At 41.6% G+C, this 17,333-nt stretch overlaps 2 protein-coding genes across 7 annotated transcripts in view; one reads left to right on the top strand and one right to left on the bottom strand.

The window, feature by feature from the left end:
• Positions 1 to 4,129, top strand: part of ube2o (ubiquitin-conjugating enzyme E2O) — a 50,581-nt gene extending 46,452 nt beyond the window's left edge. For 4 of the 6 annotated variants that reach the window (XM_033624076.2, XM_033624075.2, XM_078165443.1 and 1 more), the window contains exons 20-23: positions 65 to 268; positions 1,269 to 1,326; positions 1,831 to 2,644; positions 3,024 to 4,129. In XM_033624076.2, the coding sequence (XP_033479967.2) occupies positions 65 to 268; positions 1,269 to 1,326; positions 1,831 to 2,644; positions 3,024 to 3,051 (1,104 nt within the window). In that variant the 3' untranslated portion in view covers positions 3,052 to 4,129. Of the gene's footprint in view, positions 1 to 64; positions 269 to 1,268; positions 1,327 to 1,830; positions 2,832 to 3,023 lie in introns of those variants that run through there. The other 2 variants (XM_078165453.1, XM_078165447.1) reach the window with 1 other exon arrangement.
• An 8,030-nt stretch (positions 4,130 to 12,159) lies between these two features.
• LOC117255019 (sphingosine kinase 1-like) overlaps positions 12,160 to 17,333 on the bottom strand; it is a 55,141-nt gene continuing 49,967 nt past the window's right edge. Inside the window, exon 5 of the mRNA XM_033623558.2 lies at positions 12,160 to 13,941. Coding sequence (XP_033479449.2) covers positions 13,062 to 13,941 — 880 coding nt within the window. The 3' untranslated portion in view covers positions 12,160 to 13,061. The remainder of the gene's footprint in view (positions 13,942 to 17,333) is intronic.

The raw sequence follows: 17,333 nt of genomic DNA, 5'->3' as shown, positions 1-17,333 counted from the left end.
TAGATTACACCGACTGCATACATCATAAAACGTGTCATAAATGTCTTTGCTTTCTCTGACACAGGACCTGTTCTCAGCTCTGATCAAAGGGCCGACTCGAACACCTTACGAAGACGGTCTGTTCCTGTTCGATATCCAGCTGCCCAACATCTACCCAGCTGTGCCGCCTCTGTTTCGCTACCTGTCACAGTGCAGCGGCCGCCTCAACCCCAACCTCTACGACAACGGCAAGGTCTGCGTCAGCCTGCTGGGCACCTGGATCGGCAAGGTGAGTGCTGCTCACAGGTTAATCTACATACAGATAGAATGTCTTATTAGGTTTAGAGATATAATAACACCCTGCAGTTTTACAGCACTCTGTGTTAAAGTGTGAGCTGGTGGCATCTTAGGCCTGCACAAAACAGTTTAAGCCTGCCCTTTTGAACCAGACTTGGCACCGCTTATCCTCTTGAGGGTCGTGGGGGGGCTGGAGCCTATCCCAGCTGACATTGGGCGAGAGGCAGGGTACACCCTGGACAGGTCACCAGACTATCACAGGGCTGACACATAGAGACAGACAACGATTCACACACATTCACACCTACGGCTAATTTAGAGTCACCAATTAACCTGCATGTCTTTGGATTGTGGGAGGAAGCTGGAACACCCAGAGAAAACCCACACTGACACAGGGCGAACATGCAAACTTTACGTTCTCTGACAACATAAATTAATTTTTACTTCATAGATTTATTAATTTATTTCATCTTTTTGTTATTCTCTTCCCTGATTGGAGCATAACTCCTCGATTTTAACAACTTTGTGTTAAAAAAAAAAAACAACTGAATGTCGCACAAATGGTAGGGTTCGACTCAAACCAACATGTAAATAGATCATCTGGCTTGATTTGCTGCTTGTTGCTGCTCTATATGATTATAAACTGAATGTCTTTTGAGTTTTAGACTGTTGGTTTGGCAAAAAAACAAGACATTTGAGGACTTTCAGTCTTTATAGACTTAAAACAACATTTATTTGTTGATATGAAATAACACATGAATCAATAATGAAAAATCCTCATTATTATCGTCAGTTTAGAGACTTTCTCTTTTGCTTTCTCTGTGCTTTTCTCAAAAATTGCTGGTCGTTGTTTTTCCCTTGCCTTTCAGTTGATTCTCTCAGTACAACTCATGTAGTGTGAGATATCTCACCATGTGTTGTTCCTCGTTCTGCTCTAACAGGAAACAGAAGTTATAACATTTGATTTTCCTTTGTGGTTATTTGATCCTCAGGGCACTGAGAGATGGACCAGCAAGTCCAGTCTGCTGCAAGTCCTCATCTCCATACAAGGTTAGCGCGTGCACACATACATACATATGCACACACACACACAGACACACACAGACTCCTCTATCCCTCTTCTCTTCTCTGCAGCACAAAAATGTTTTATTCATGTGTTCATTTACTCAGAAGGGCTACAAGTGCAGTGTCGCACACAGTCATTCAGCTGACTGTAACTGCCTCACACACAGACATTACACCACTTCCATGAAACTCTTCTGCAATCTGGCCTGCCAGAAAAACTGAGTCCAGATAATCCACTTATTTTTGTATCTTGCTGGCTCTGAGTTAACGCGTGTAAAACGTGTCTTTAACTGTATAATTCATGTCTTTGTCATCTCCTCACTAGAATTTGGTTAAAATGTCCAACACACAAAAAACAACCACTCTGAACCTGCTGGTGCTGTTTGGCGACTTTTTATAATTAAGCAATCGCTCACTCCACGACTAACAACTATTTTTTAATGAACTTCAGCTCACACTCTGCACATACACGTCTGTATCTCTCTGCAGGCCTTATCCTCGTCAACGAGCCTTACTATAACGAGGCTGGCTTCGACAGTGACCGAGGCCTCCAGGAAGGCTATGAGAACAGCCGCTGCTATAACGAGATGGCCCTCATCAAGATGGTCCAGTCCATGACGCAGCTCCTCCAGAATCCTGTGGAGGTCTTCAAACAGGAGATCCAGGAGCACTTTATTTCTAACGGCTGGCGGCTCGTCCACCGCCTGGAAGCGTGGCTCGAGCTGCACGACGGTGCTGAGCGGGGTCAGGCGGCGCACAGGGCCCATCATTCAAAAGACCGACCCTCATCTGTGGAGCCTCTGGACGAGCAGGGGCCCGTGGTGGTGGCTCACAGCAGCCCCAGTAAGCCTGGGGAGGAGGGGGTCACAGGAGCCGGAGTTAGCAGTATTATGGAGGAGGAGCTGGAGGATTCAGGACTGAGTCCCTCCACTACAGCCGCCTCTCAGCAGGAGCTGAGCCACAACTCAGACTGCGACAGCGCCCAGGGGATCACCACTCTGGTTGGTGACAACAGGGGAGGCGCCACAGTCGCCTGCTCTGTGGTCCGCGGCGGGACGTCGGAATCAGGTTCAGCCACGGTTAGCGGAGGAGGGGTGGGCTCCACAGGAAGCCAGCCGGTGGTGCGACCAAAGAAACGGAGGAAGAGCTACCGGAGTTTCCTCCCAGAGGGCAGCGGCTACCCGGACATCGGCTTTCCACTCTTCCCACTCTCTAAGGGCTTTGTGAAGAGCGTTCGAGGTGTGCTGCTGCAGTACCGAGCTGCGCTGGCCGCCGCTGCCATCACTGAGCACACAGAGGACAAGTAAGTGCCTCCTCGCCATTCCCCCAACACACGTCTGCACTGTTCCCTGCTCTTTTCCTCCTTCTCTACTACCTTTTCATCCGCCTCGCGCTGTAGAGGAGGATCCATTACTTGTCATCTTTGGGGGGGGGGCTACAATTTTCAATCTTCTGTACCCCTGTCCAGAGCTGCACTGTGCCCCCAGCACTGCCCACATTGTTGTCCTCCATTTCTTAGTCTGTACCGCTCCTGCTGCCCCAAACTCCACAATGTTTTGCCTTTTTCCCCCCATAACCCCTCTGGATCAAACCACGACTGCAGGAGAACAGCACCTTTTGATCAGGAGAGTGAGCAGGTTCAGGTTTGGACGCGACTTGATAATGTCTTTGTTCTCCTTCAGTGTCTCTTCAGATGAGTGTGATGGATAAAGAGGAGCGGACCTCACATGCGCTCAACCATTTGCACAAACCTATGGGAGCTACCCTGTCACACAGGAACCCTCATCTGCTCATGGACACAGGTAAACACGGAGCTTTTACCCAAGCCCGTCATAGTTTCTCTTTTGGCCTCAGCAGGACTTCAGCAGAGGTGGTGTGGATGCTTAAAGGACTGAATGAGATAATAAATCAGTGCCATGAACCCTCCTCCACCCTCCTCATCCACCTTAGCCTCCAGCAGCATCCACCGTACGGGTGGGGGTTTGCTGGATAAACCACTCTGCCATCTCAATCAGCAGAAAAAAAATGTAAAGCAGACTCGTGATCGTCGCTGCATTTTGGACGAGGTCAAAGATGGCTGAAAAACTGCAAAGCCCAGCTCTCCTGGCTGTCGGGTCGACTGCGGCTATCTGTAGCACTACTGATATTATCGCTGTACCATCCTGCACTACAACAAACGAATGGACAATCTGGTCTGGGAGAGGTGAATACACCGACCAGGAGGATTCTTTTTAAATAGAAATCACTGGTTGTACGCTTTCTGCCAAATTCTCTATATCCACAAACACACACACACACACACATACACACACACATTAAAGTAGAACGTACTGAATGTCAGTAAAACTGCCAACCACGACAGCTTCAACACTTCTTCCACTACACTTGCTGGTATTTTTCCTTCGCCAATCACTCGCACCGAACCACGCAGCAAACACCGAGTGACAAAGTTTACATAGGAATCACCTCTGGAGGTCAGACTGCTGTAGCTGTTGTGGTGTGTAGAGAGGCCAGCCAGGCACAGGACGACAGTAAGGTGGCTCTAATGTGAAGGTGTTTGTGTTCTGGTCAAAGCTTCACACAGCTGCCGCCTCTACGTACAAAAGTTCCACTCACTTTCTGTAGAATTTAGCAAAGTCGTTCGATCACCAAAACAGACCTTGTGCTTTGGTGTTTTGGTGCGTTTTAAGTCGTTTTACTCACAGAGGCTGAAGTGTTTCAGAGCAGAGGAGCTTTACCCACGATGCTCCACTTTTCGATGACGGAGGTGAGCCCACATCACTGCAAATGACACAACTTAAATAATAAATAGAAAAAAAAACATACAGCATCCATTCCGTCATCTCATGTCAACATGTTGCCTTACTTGAATCATTCTTAATAATCTCAGATCATTGTGTACAGAGCTGCTTGTGTCATACTTTAGACATTAACGTAGACAGGCCTAGACACGCACTAAAACCACTAAAACCCTGTTCCAGTGTTTCCTCCTTAGCAGTGCAGATCTCTGATCAGTTTCCCCCTTTTCTCAGTTCTTAAAGGGACAGTTCACCTAAAAGTCACACATGCATATTTTTCTTCTCATCGGTAGAGTCTGCGTTGTTTTTGGGTGAGTCACCAAGACTGATGTCTCCAACACTCAGCAACTCACCTAAACAATCTAGACTGATGAACAGCACTACAGGTGAGAGGAAAAATATGTGTTTTGATTTAGGGGTTCAACTGTCCCTTTAAACGCAGTCTCTCACACTGCTGCCATCGCTGTATTCTGATTTTTTCTTCTCCAAATTGCACGTGCAGAGTTTAATAACATCAGAATACAAACCACAGAAAGTGTGACACTGACAGTTTACTCATATTCTAATCATTTTGCTTGACTGTTATTATTTTGTTACTCCGTGTTTTCCTCGACTCGAGAGTCTTATCCCACGTAGGCGACTGCTGACCCCACTGACGAGGGAAGATTACACAAATTAAACACGCAGGCAAAACTCTGTGTGATCTTTTCTTTCACTACACGGCATATATTCGATGTGGATGAAAGAAATCAAGCTTTTATTTACCAATGAAATTTTGCCACAGATTGCGCTGCAGTTAACTGTAAAAACAAAAACGTACCTTTGGGTTTATTCGTGCTTCCTCGGGAAATCAGAAGTCTTTGTTTACATCTTTTTAAACAACTGCATCCCACCTTTAACATAATGCTCTTTTTTTTCTCATTGTAATAATTATTCTGATTATAATACAGGGCAGACGAACCCCTTGTGCTTGCTATAATCTGTGAAATAAACAAGAGAGCGCCGGCTGTCTGGTATTTTACTTGAACAAAGAAGCTTGATGCTGAAGAGTGTTTCTGAATGAGAGAGCACATTGTGCCATTGTGAAACTATGAGTGATGGGAGAGGATAAAAAAAAAACCATGAGCCAAGAGTTGCTGCGTTTTAAAGATTTAAGAAAATAAAGGTCATGAATGAGGGTATTTTGCTTTGCTTTGTCTTCCATCTTTTCCCCCCGTGACTCTTAAAGCTGGCATCCCTGTACAATCAGGCATCCATGACTTATTGACTTAAACTTGGCCGTCATTATTTCGTTGCCTTTGATGCTACAGAGGAGGATGTGTTGTTTTCTTCACTGGCTGCTGTAGCATGTCGCCTTGTTTGCTTTCCTGTCTCCTTTTTCCCCTCCCACTTGCTGCTCTCTGTAAAATGTCACTTTCACAGCTCTTGGAGAAGTGTGTGTTCAGTAGTCAGAGCTCAGTCTGAAGACATAAAGATTATGGACCATGGTTACAGAGTTTTGAAAAGATTAAACGCTCACTAACGCACAGCTTCACCAAGAGCTGAGAGGTGACATCACCGCTCCATCTTTCGCCCTCATCATCAGTCGCAGAAATAAATGTGAAGCTATCTCGCTAGATCTCAGAGCAAAAATCTGGCAGGATATCAAGCACATGATGTACAATTTTCTGTGTATGTGTATATTATTCAAATTTAAACCATTATTATTATTATTACTGCGAGAAGTTTGTTTTACAGCCAAAGCATGTAACATGTTGCTTTAAGCCTTTTGAACGGGCTACACACACAAGACTTGACTGTACGATGTCTACATTTCCACAGTGGCCTGTTATTGATATATTAAAAAAAATAATAAAGTTATGATTTGTAGCCTGATTCCCTCTGTACAGATGTCATGACTATATTGAAATATATAAATACATACAGTATATATTTAACACAAACCTGAGTTCTAACAAGTCACGTGGATGCTTGGGGCATATATGTACAAAATGCTGAGTGTGTATTGTACTTCTGATTTCATTTTTTAATGGTTTACTTTTGTTGCGTTAAGACGACTGTATAGTGATGTATTAAACTTTGCAAGCAGTACCATAGTAACATTGTGGCTTATATTTATTTTCTTAGCTGTTGTATTGACTGCAGATAAGCCTGGTTGTATTCTTTATTATTATTATTTTTTAATATTGAAGATATACTATGCAGGATTTTCCTAAAATCATCACTCATTACCCACCGTAAGTGTCAGGACTTAACAAAAAGGTAGCAACCAGGTGCCAAACAGGAAGCAGCACACATCCAAGAGGCAGCTACGAAAAATGCAGACACAGCACTGGAAAAACTGAAATATAGTGAGGTGAAACCCTAAGCGGAGTGAATCTAGGGTCAGCTGTCACTTTTACTTTTATTGGCGATATTAATTACAGACACTGACGATCCTGCTTTGTATACCTTTAACAGATCACATGAGAACACCAAAACCAATAATTAACTGATCCTGTAAAGTAGCCCCTGTGCAGCCACACGCAAACTGTATTTTATTTTTAATCGATCCCACATTTGTCCTGCTGGTACAAATCCTCATTTGTGCACCAAATGTGTATTAATCCACAGCTGAAAATAGTCCCCAACAAATACAAAATTCCATCCTGTTTGAGTAACATTTGCCAAAAACTACAGTGCCCAGCCATTTTAGGAAACTACTCAGCCTTTAAAAACAGTTTACAAAGTAAGTATATATTTGTGACCAGTAGGAGCCTGTGTGTGAGGCTGAAAGTACTGAGGGTCAAGCTGACACACAGTTGGTTTTGGTCTTTTCATAGGATTTGTTGGCAGTGACAAGAACACAGAGTAACACACTTTGCTTTAACTTTAAAGGTACACTATGCAAGAATTTCCTTAAAAATAATATATAGACTCATAAAAAATTAACCCCTCTCATTCATTGTTTATGACCCACCAGAAGTGTGTGGTGATGTATTTACCTGCAGAGGCCTTGCTCTCCTGCATCTTCTTATTTTGCTGTGGTTTGGACGTTCCCAAGCACAGCGCTCAGGTGAGGTCGTGACTTTAGACTGCAAACAGCACGCATCCAAGAAGAAGCTACGAAAATCGCAGAAGCAGTGCCGGGAAAAAAAACAACAAAAAAAAAAAAACATAGAGGTGAAACAGCAAGTGGACTAAGCTCGTTGCAAAACGAGAGTGAATCTGGGGTTGGCTTTAACTTTCTCTGGTGATTCTGTTTACAAACACTAAACAGCAGACAATTCCTGCATAGTGTACCTTTTAAAAGCATGAGTGGCTGGTGTAATTAGTAATGTTGTTTAAAGATGGAGCCTGATAGAATCCATCCACGTCTGGTATTGTGCTAACGTATAGCACAGGCCTGTGGTGACTGATACCAACATTACATGTTGGAAAGTCAAAGAGCTCAGTCAGAAGTTTGCCCTGCACAGTCCCGCTGAGTCTGAGCCCATATTTATTAGCTACATTTACATTTTTCTGTCACAATACGAGTGGACAGTGCACACAGCATGCACAGCAACACTACATTCAAATGAGTAAGGCAGTTTTAAAATGTGACAGCAGAAAAGCATGACAGGTTTCCTTTGATGATGACCTGTAATGTTTTGTATATTAAGCTGTAGTATTTTATATATAATCTGTTGTGGCAGGAAGCTGTGGGTCATGCATGATTACACTTTAGTTTTTCTTTTAAGATCATAGATAAAGGTAGTGGTCTGCATATGTCCTCTGGTGCATTGAAGAGAAAAAATGTTCTGAACTAGCTTCATAAAGTTTATTACCTGACATTAGTGTATTTTCTACTCCATTAAATCTGTTATCCTGCACCTGGGTTACATATGCAGGTACCTTGTTTTATTTTCCTGACCTCAGACTTTTGAATTCAGTGACAATGATTATATCTGTGTCAGGTTCAGCAAGTTAAACTGTGGCTTTTGCACCAGAATGACAATGAGCTGTGGCCAATAACTGTTCTGCCATCAGCAAGGAAATACTTGACACCTTACACCTCAATGTCCCAAAATCAGAAGCAGACAGCATTTCACAAACCAAATCACAGACAGCTTCTTTATCTTCATTTATTTTAATTTCTCAATCAAAAACACTCCAGCAGAATGTTTGTTTCGATAATAGAAAAATTACAGACATTTGTCTAATGGAAAAATAGATCTCTCTGTGAATATAGAATCAATCATTCAATCTTCAATGTGCCAGAAAAAAAATAAACAACTATTTTCCCTTCACCATTAACATAAAACACACAAGACGACGACAGTTGATAAGCAGCAGGTAAAGACGTAAACAGCAAATCAACAGTTTCTTTCATCTGTCTTCAGGTCGCTGACACAACGGACGTCAGGTCCCTCGTCATCTCAAACTTTTATCGGTCTGATTTAACTCATTTGGGTTTTCAATCACACCGACTCACATGGAGAAATTGAATTCAGGCTGAAGGCTGTCGCTCCAATTTATTCTCCTTAATGAAAAGCTGAAGACTTAAAGCTCTCCCCAGTAGTCATTGATGAAGAGGTGGCACCATGGCAACAATATAACAGTTTCTACAGTCAAAACAGCAACGTGCCACAATTACACTTATTTTTCTGATGTTTTACTGTCTCCAGTTTGTCCAATAATGTGTCCGCTCCTCTGAGCATTTTTAATGGTGATGAGAAAACAAATGAGTTGATGTTCAAATGAGAAATCAGTGAATGCACCACCGTGTTCAAACCACCAGGAGGCAGCACAATCAAGGCACATCAAACAGGTAAAAGGACCACTGCAGCACTCACAAGAACCCTGACATTGCATAGAAAATAAAATGTATGAGCGTGGTCAGTAGCACTCTGTGGTGTAGAAAAGATTATTGTTATATTTGTGGTTCCCAACTAAGAAAAATCTGCGGGGTCAAAGGTAACAAGATTTTTTTTTAGTTTTTCAATCCATCCGTCTTTCTCATTCATTACTAGGCCCCTAAAATCTTTCAAATGAAACAGTCTCAGCAGGTAATTCTTGCTTGAACTCACAAGTAGACCTCATCTTAAAAGGTCACAAGCCTAAAAGGTTGGGAAACACTGTGTTGGGTGTACAGTACGTCGACATTTAACAGTCAGTAACCTGACTCCAGGTTTTTGGTGCTACAGACCACATTTGTCCTCTAAAACATCAGCGAAAGCAAAGTGGAACAAGCATGACTTCAAGTACTGTTTCCTTCTTATGTGCTTGTAGCTCGTCAGCTGGATTCCTGTCGCAGAGTCCTTCATGAGTAAACACAATTTAAACCGACTACATGAGTTAAATGACAGGAAATCGACACCAAGGTCCCGCAAAAGGCTTTGAAGCAGCGTTGGCAACAGACTTACATTGTGCAAATACATGTAGAAAAAAAACAATGTTTTTAAAATAAATTAATTTTGGTCTTTCAGAAGTCAATTCATTACAGTGTCAAACAGCTGATTAAAAACAAAAAACATGAAAATCTTGTATTTAAAATGACAAACTACAGTAAGTCAAATGGTTTGGATTTGTTGATGCCTCTTTTGTGTGTGTGTGTGTGTGAGTGTGTGTTTGCTTTGAGGTGAAATGAGCTGAAACAAGTCCCCCTCTCTTCCTCCAGCGTCAGGACAGTTTGCTAATGCTCCCAAATGATCTGTTGTGGTGAGGAGGAAGAATAAGGGCGCCCTGACAGGAACACAACGCCGCCTACCTCATGCAGCATTTAACAAGTCGATATATCCCCCCCCCCCCCCCCCCCCCCCCCCCTTCTCCTCCTCCCTCCCCTCTCCATGCACTCCCTACACTCAACATGCTGTTTTAACCAGCTTGAACCCTCTAAAACTCTCGCTTAAGGCCACTCAGAGTTCATCTCACTCTGACTCAAAGAAAAACTGATTTCTTTGTGTCCACATCTGTTTTTTGTGAAAGTAAATCAAACAAACGTCTGAAGAGATTTGGATCACAATTAAAAACACATTTAAAAATCTGACTTTACTGCCCGTGCAGGCCGAAGCCTTGTTTCCTCTGTGTGACCTGAAGCTCAATGGTAAGGACACCTAGGTGATGATCATTAATAAATCTCCCATAGGAACAGCCTGTGCGTGTGTGTGTGTCTAAAAAGCAACTGGGGCCAGAAACACTCAGGACTGCAGTAATTAAAGGGAACCTATTATGCTTTTCTTTATTTATTGTCATATATATAATGTTAAAATGTCAGATGTTAATATTAAATTTGGAAAAACGTTCAAATAATGAGGTAAACAAAAACAAAAAAAACTTTTTCTATTTTCGAGACCAGATTACATGAGCTCCTGATGGATTTCTTTAGATGGTCATCTGCTCCAGGCACATTACTACAAGTGTTTACATTACGTAGCCTACACTGCTACATGTAGCTACATGCTAACGTCAGGGAAACCTGTGATTTTGGTTGCTTTGAATTTCTCCCCAAATTTGGATCGTACACCTGCTGGAACATGTCCAGTTTTTTGGTTTAGAAGCTGTCATTGATGATTTTTCATGGTAGAAAGTGCTGTTACACTACTGTCGTACCCTGGCTGCAAGCACACCGCTACATGTAGCTACATGCTAATGTCAGGGAAGCATGTAATGTTAGGTGATGTTGTTAATTCTCCTCATTTTTGGATCATTTTCCTTCTGTAACAGTTGTGAAGATTTTGGTTTTCATGCTTTTTTTTGGTGATTCTCTGTCTTTTCGGTTACTGTCATTCCCCCAGCTGCAATAACGACCAATCAGAGCAGACTGGGCTTATTCAGGAGGGGGGACTTAAAGAGACAGGTGCTAAAACGGAGCGTTTCAGACAGAGGGTGAATACACAGGTTCCAGCAGACAGTAAAATAAAGTGTTTTTGAACATTAAAGCAGGTAGTCATGTTCCCGTAGAAACCTCAAGTACAAGTATGAACCTGTAAATGAGCATAATAGGTCCCCTTTAAAGCAGCGAATGGATGGATGAAAGCAGAAGAGGAAAAAGGGATGCAGCCTTGGAGCACACTGAGGCACTAAATATATCAATCACCCGTCCAGAGAGCTGCAGGAGCCACTGAACACTTTCACACTGTTATCATCAGTCTGAGATTTTCAGCACGTTCCAGGAGGTATTTTGCACAAGTTTGGTATTGAAATCTACTTTCTCTGGAGAACCACTTTCCCACCTCGTCGGTCTCTGCGTCAGTTAATTCTTAGTTTGAGTGTTTGAGGCTCTCTGTGGTCGATAAACAGTCACAAAGCCTGTTTGCATCACACACAAACACACACACACACACACACACACACACACACACACACACACAATCTCCAATGTACTGCAGAGGAACCATAAAGGCATAAATCCAACCCTTTCCTGTTGCTGAAGATGCTGTAATTCAGTTTGATACGTCAGCTTCAGCACAAAGAGGAAACCTTCTCCATGCAGTGATAGTAAAGATGAGATACTGGAGGCTGAAGACGGTGATGGTTTTACTTCACATGGAGGCCAAAGGCTTCGTCATGAGATGATGAATCGTGTTGGTTTGATTTGTAAATTGATGCTGACACATCTACAGTAAGCTCAAATGTGGCTATGGAGTCCCAAAGTGTTCAATATTAAACACAGGCATGAAACTGTGAAACAAACCTCAGCGCATTACTGTGAAAATATAGCTTGTTTCTTTACATAATAGCAGTTTGTTGCAGATCATTTTTACTGTTTCATTTTTCTCTTTTCTTTTTTGAAAATTTCCTTCTCAGTAAGCTGCTCCAAAGTAAAATGTTTATTTGTGTGCGCATGTTAACCATAAAAAAATTATATATATATATATATATATATATATATATATATATATATATATATATATTTATATATATATATATATATATATATATATATATATATATATATATATATATATATATATATATATATAAACATATATATATATATATATATAAATATATAAACATATATATATATATATATATATATATATATATATACATATATATATATATATGTATTTTAGAAAAGGGCTGACATGATATCAGATTTTCACTACATGATTACTGTGGCCAAAAGAGTTCACGATAATGATATTTTTGGGATATCTATTGAAACTTTGGGGGAAAAAAAGGAAAATTCTATCAGTCAAATTGATCTTTAACTTTCTTTACTGTGTGTTTTGTCTCTTTTTGGCAAATGACTTGCACTCAAAATACGAGTGTAGTGGGGTGAAGAGAGAGTCTGTCATTATAAAAGTTCAAAATTGCACAAAAAGAGCAATTGCACTTAATGGATAGTGAAAGGGCAACCGAATGGCGTTGCAGGAGGGAGACAAAGCATAAACGGAAAGAAACGGAATGATTTACCAGGCGATGCATGATTTTCATCATATTAGCAGATATGTATTATTAACATGATATCAATATTTCACTTTTTAATATCACTGTTATCGTCAGTACCGGTATATCATGAAAGTGTATCTTGACTGACAAAGACTTTCTGAAATAATATGTCTTTGAATTAAAAACAAACAGTGTGACATAAAATAAACACTGTTGTTGTGAAAAGAAGCAGAATGAAAGAACAATATAAAAATGTTTCAGGTTATTTTAAAATTGGATGATTATATTATGCATCTTGTCTGCATTTATAATTTAATTCTATCCATTTAATAACGTTTGACAAATTTATTTAATATTGAACTCTTTGGGCCTCCATATATGGCACTTGTTTGTCATATCATAGCATAAAACATGGGTCTTCTGTGTACCGATGAGAGGCTGACGTTGCAGATAACAGTGAGTGAGAGTTACATCCATTGCTTTGCTCCTGTACCTGCACATTTCTAATTTGAAATTCTAGTTTTTATTGGGCCTTTAACAGCAGAGGTGAAAGCTGGTGTTTGTTCATCCACTGATTAATCTCCCCAGGCCTCTGTGCACCTCTGCCTGCAGCGGCCCATACTCCACCACCTCTCCGTCTACTGTTATTATCCCTTTAGGTGAATACGGCTCCAGTCTGAGTGCCCGCACCTTCGTGTGCACCAAGTGTTGACAGTTAGTACTCAGATGTGCACCCTTCTCCATGGCTAGGAACAGCCTCAGCAGCGCAGTGCGTGATATTCCTGCTCTGACGTAGAAGAGATGGATGACTCCATCGTCTGTGATGGCGTCTGGTGCTGCCATCAGGTCCTCAGCCAGGTGGGACTGGTACATGGCCAGCATGAGGACAAAGTCTTCCTCCGGCACTACCACCCAGTTGCTGGGCAAGGGCTGGTCCAGAGGCAGCAGCAGGGAGTCAGACGGGCCGGTGAGGGGTTTGGTGGCGCTTCTAGAAGGCGTGCTCTCCGTCCTCCTCACTTTGAGGGAGTTGTTGGAGTGGCAGGAGTTGTGGAAGGTGTTCTGGCAAGGAGAGTCTCTGGACGGTCGAGAGGCCAGAGCCAAGGAGGACGCCTGATTGTTGCAGTGCAGCTTCATGTTATTTCCTAAACCCTCCTCCTTGCTGTAGTCCTCGGTGGCGGGCAGGTAAGCCAGTTTGCCCTTGTAGACGCGGAGACAAGCCAGCCTCACCAGCGTGCCGACAGTGAACCGGGCAGCTCCCACGTGACGGTACTTCTCGCTCTCTATGTCCACGTCGGCCACAAAGCCCCAGGCCAGCGAAAGGAAGGAGAAGAGACGAAGGCCGGAGGACAGATGGATGGAGACCAGGTCCATGTGCGCCACGAGTCCTTGACAGAGCAGGAAACCACAGCTGACCAGGAGCTCCTCGCTGGACACTGGCGAGGCTCTGGAGACACGAAGGAGGAGGGATAAGAGTTAGCCACAAGAGGCAGAGCTGGACTTCAAGCAAACATCTAACCACAGAATTCATCTTATGCTGCCTTCAAGTGACAGTTAAACTACGGAGACTGGAAGTTGTGCTCAAACTGTATCATTTACAGGCATGTATAACATGTTGCATTAAAAATACAGTTTGAAATCATCATGGTTCTCTCTTTCATGACTCTCAGGTGCTACTGTATGTGTGAATGCTCTATATTATGAGTGTGTTTTATGTGTAGGTGTCTCTTGTTAGAGAGATAATGTATTTCAAGAGACTCCTTTTTAAATAAAGGCTAAATAAAAGGAAGGTTATTCACATGAGTGAGTGGGTAAATAGATGAGGTGTATTGCTAAGACAATAAAAATCCTCTGAAAGCAGAGACAGCTGGTAGAAATGATGAAACAACTAGTTAATTAATTAATAAACAGGACTGAGAATAAAGCTTCAGTAATAATTAGTGCTGACCAAAATGTGTCAGATATGGCACTAAATGACCCTTGATCTATAAAATAAAAAACTTTCCCAACTTTAGACTAAATATCATTTGGAGAAAGCTCAGCATTTATCACTGATGCATGAGCAGACTGGCCTGAATGTATTAATTGAAAATATATATATAAATATATAAATTATATTCCTCCCAACTAAGGAATTAAAAAAGTACTGATATTCAAAATTCAACCTTGACAAAGAAACAACAGTTCAGAAAAAAATTAACCACAAGATCTATTTAGCTGCTCTGGAGCTTTTGATTATGTCCCATGATCTTAATCAGCAGATGTGATGGATTTGTAGATGTTCATATTTCCATTTTTCTGAGCACAGAAGTTATTCAAGATTCAAGACCTTTATTTGTCCCCGAGGGGCAAATGATTCTGCCGCAGTAGCAATAAAAACAACAACAAACAACAATGACAACAAGGTTGACACACACAAGGCAACAGTCACATAAAATCAGTTGTAACTAAATAAATAAAAAGGCATACATGAATAAAATGTGAACTAATGATGATGCTACCTGTACTGTACAGAGTTAAGCAGTGAGATGGCAGAGGGTATGAAGGAGAATTTGTATCTGTTAGTTTTGGCTAATGGTTGTCTGAGGCGGGAACCAGAGGGCAGGAACTTAAATTCTGAATGCAGGGGGCGAGTGCTGTCGGACATGATGGATTTTGCCTTCTCTGATAGCTGGTTATTGTACAGTTCTGAAAGGGTTTTTTTTCCGAGTGCCAATGATTTTACTGCTGACTTTTGTTATCTTGAGTGAGGCAAACCAGCAAATAAAAGAAAAGGTGACAACAGACTCAATAAAAGATCTATCAAACACTGTCATCAGAGATCTGTCGACCCGGAATTTTGCCATCTTCCTTAGACAAAACAGACGCTGCTGGCTTTTCTTGATCAGCATGTTGGTGTTTTTCTCAAAAGTCAGTTTATTGTCGATTACGATGCCCAGGTACTTGTATGAATCGACAATCTCCACAATTTCTCCATTTACAGTGGCGTTTACAGGGGCAGGGTGGTTGTGTCTAAAATCGATGCACAAAGTGCTATTAAAGTGCTCAGAAAAATAAAAATGTGAACATTTGCAATATAAATGACAACGGAACAAACTCCTGCTGATAAAGATCATGTGATATGATCAAAAGGTCCAAACACGACTTTGTAGCAAGACTGTTTTCAAAACAGAAAGAAAATATTGTTTTGGTATTTGTACTGAAACTTGGATATCAAATCAAAAATCTTAAATGCTGCACTGCCCTGTTAAAAGACTGATACCTACAGTGCCCTCCAAAAGTATTGGAACAGTCAGTCCAATTCGTTTACTTTTGTTGTAGACTGAAAACATTTGGGTTTGACATCAAAAGATGAATATGAGACAAGAGATCAACATTTCAGCTTTTATTTCCAGGTATTTACATCTGGATCTGATACACAACCTAGAAGATAGCATTATTTGTAATGGAACACAAAATTTTTAGGTGAGCAAAAGTATTGGAACATATAAACTTAAAATAGATTAAAGTGAATGAGACTTAATATTTAGTTGCAAATCCTTTGCTTTCAATAACTGCATCAAGCCTGTGACCCATTGACATCACCAAACTTTTGCATTCTTCTTTTGTGATGCTTTTCCAGGCTTTCACCGCAGCCTCTTTCAGTTGTTGTTTGTTTTGGGGGGTTACTCCCTTCAGTCTCCTCTTCAGCAGGTAAAATGCATGCTCTATTGGGTTTAAGTCTGGAGACTGACTTGGCCAGTCTAAAACCTTCCACTTCTTGCCCCTGATGAACTCCTTTGTTGTTTTGGCAGTGTGTTTTGGGTCGTTATCTTGCTGCATGATGAAGGATCTCCCAATCAGTTTGGTTGCATCTTTCTTTAAATTAGCAGACAAAATGTTTCTGTAGACTTCTGAGTTGATTTTGCTGCTGCCATCATGTGTTACATCATCAATAAAGATGAAAGAGCCCGTCCCAGAAGAAGCCATACAAGCCCAAGCCATGACATTCCCTCTACCGTGTTTCACAGATGAGCTTGTATGTTTGGGATCATGAGCAGATCCTGTCTTTCTCCAAACTTTCGCCTTTCCATCACTTTGGAAAAAGTTAATCTTTGTCTCATCAGTCCATAAAACTTTTTCCCAGAATTTTTGAGGCTCATCTCTGTACCTTTTGGCAAATTCCAGCCTGGCCTTCCTATTCTTCTTGCTAATGAGTGGTTTGCATCTTCTGGTGTAGCCTCTGTACTTTTGTTCATGAAGTTTTGTGCTAACAGTAGATTGTGATACCTTCACTCCTGCCCTCTGGAGGTTGTTGATGTCACTAACAGTTGTTTTAAGGTCTTTCTTTACAGCTCTCACAATGTTTCTGTCATCAACTGCTGATGTTTTCCTTGGTGTACCTGTTCGACGTCTGTTGCTTAGTACACCAGTGGTTTCTTTCTTCTTCAGGACATTCCAAATGGTTATACTGGCTATGGCCAATGTTTGTGCAATGGCTCTGATTGATTGTCCATCTTCTCTCAGATTCACAATTGTTTCTTTTTCACCCATAGACAGCTCTCTGGTTTTCATGTTGGTTCCACCTCTAAATGCAGTCTGCACAGGCAAAACCTATCGTACCCAATCTGAAACTGAGCTCAGACATCCAGTGCTATTTATTGTTTGAATAATCAATGTAATTGGGAGACACCTGGGCAACAAAACACACCTGTCAGTCACATGTTCCAATACTTTTGCTCTCATGAAAAATGGGTGGGTTCAAACAAAAGGTGCTATCTTCTAAGTTGTGTATCAGATCCAGATGTAAATACCTGGAAATAAAAGCTGAAATGTTGATCTCTTGTCTCATATTCATCT

Source organism: Epinephelus lanceolatus, chromosome 3 (assembly GCF_041903045.1).
Source record: "Epinephelus lanceolatus isolate andai-2023 chromosome 3, ASM4190304v1, whole genome shotgun sequence".
In the NCBI taxonomy this organism is placed as follows: Eukaryota; Metazoa; Chordata; class Actinopteri; order Perciformes; family Serranidae; genus Epinephelus; species Epinephelus lanceolatus.
The sequence above is the reverse complement of the archived record's forward strand: the minus strand, read 5'-3'. Positions and strand labels throughout refer to the sequence as shown.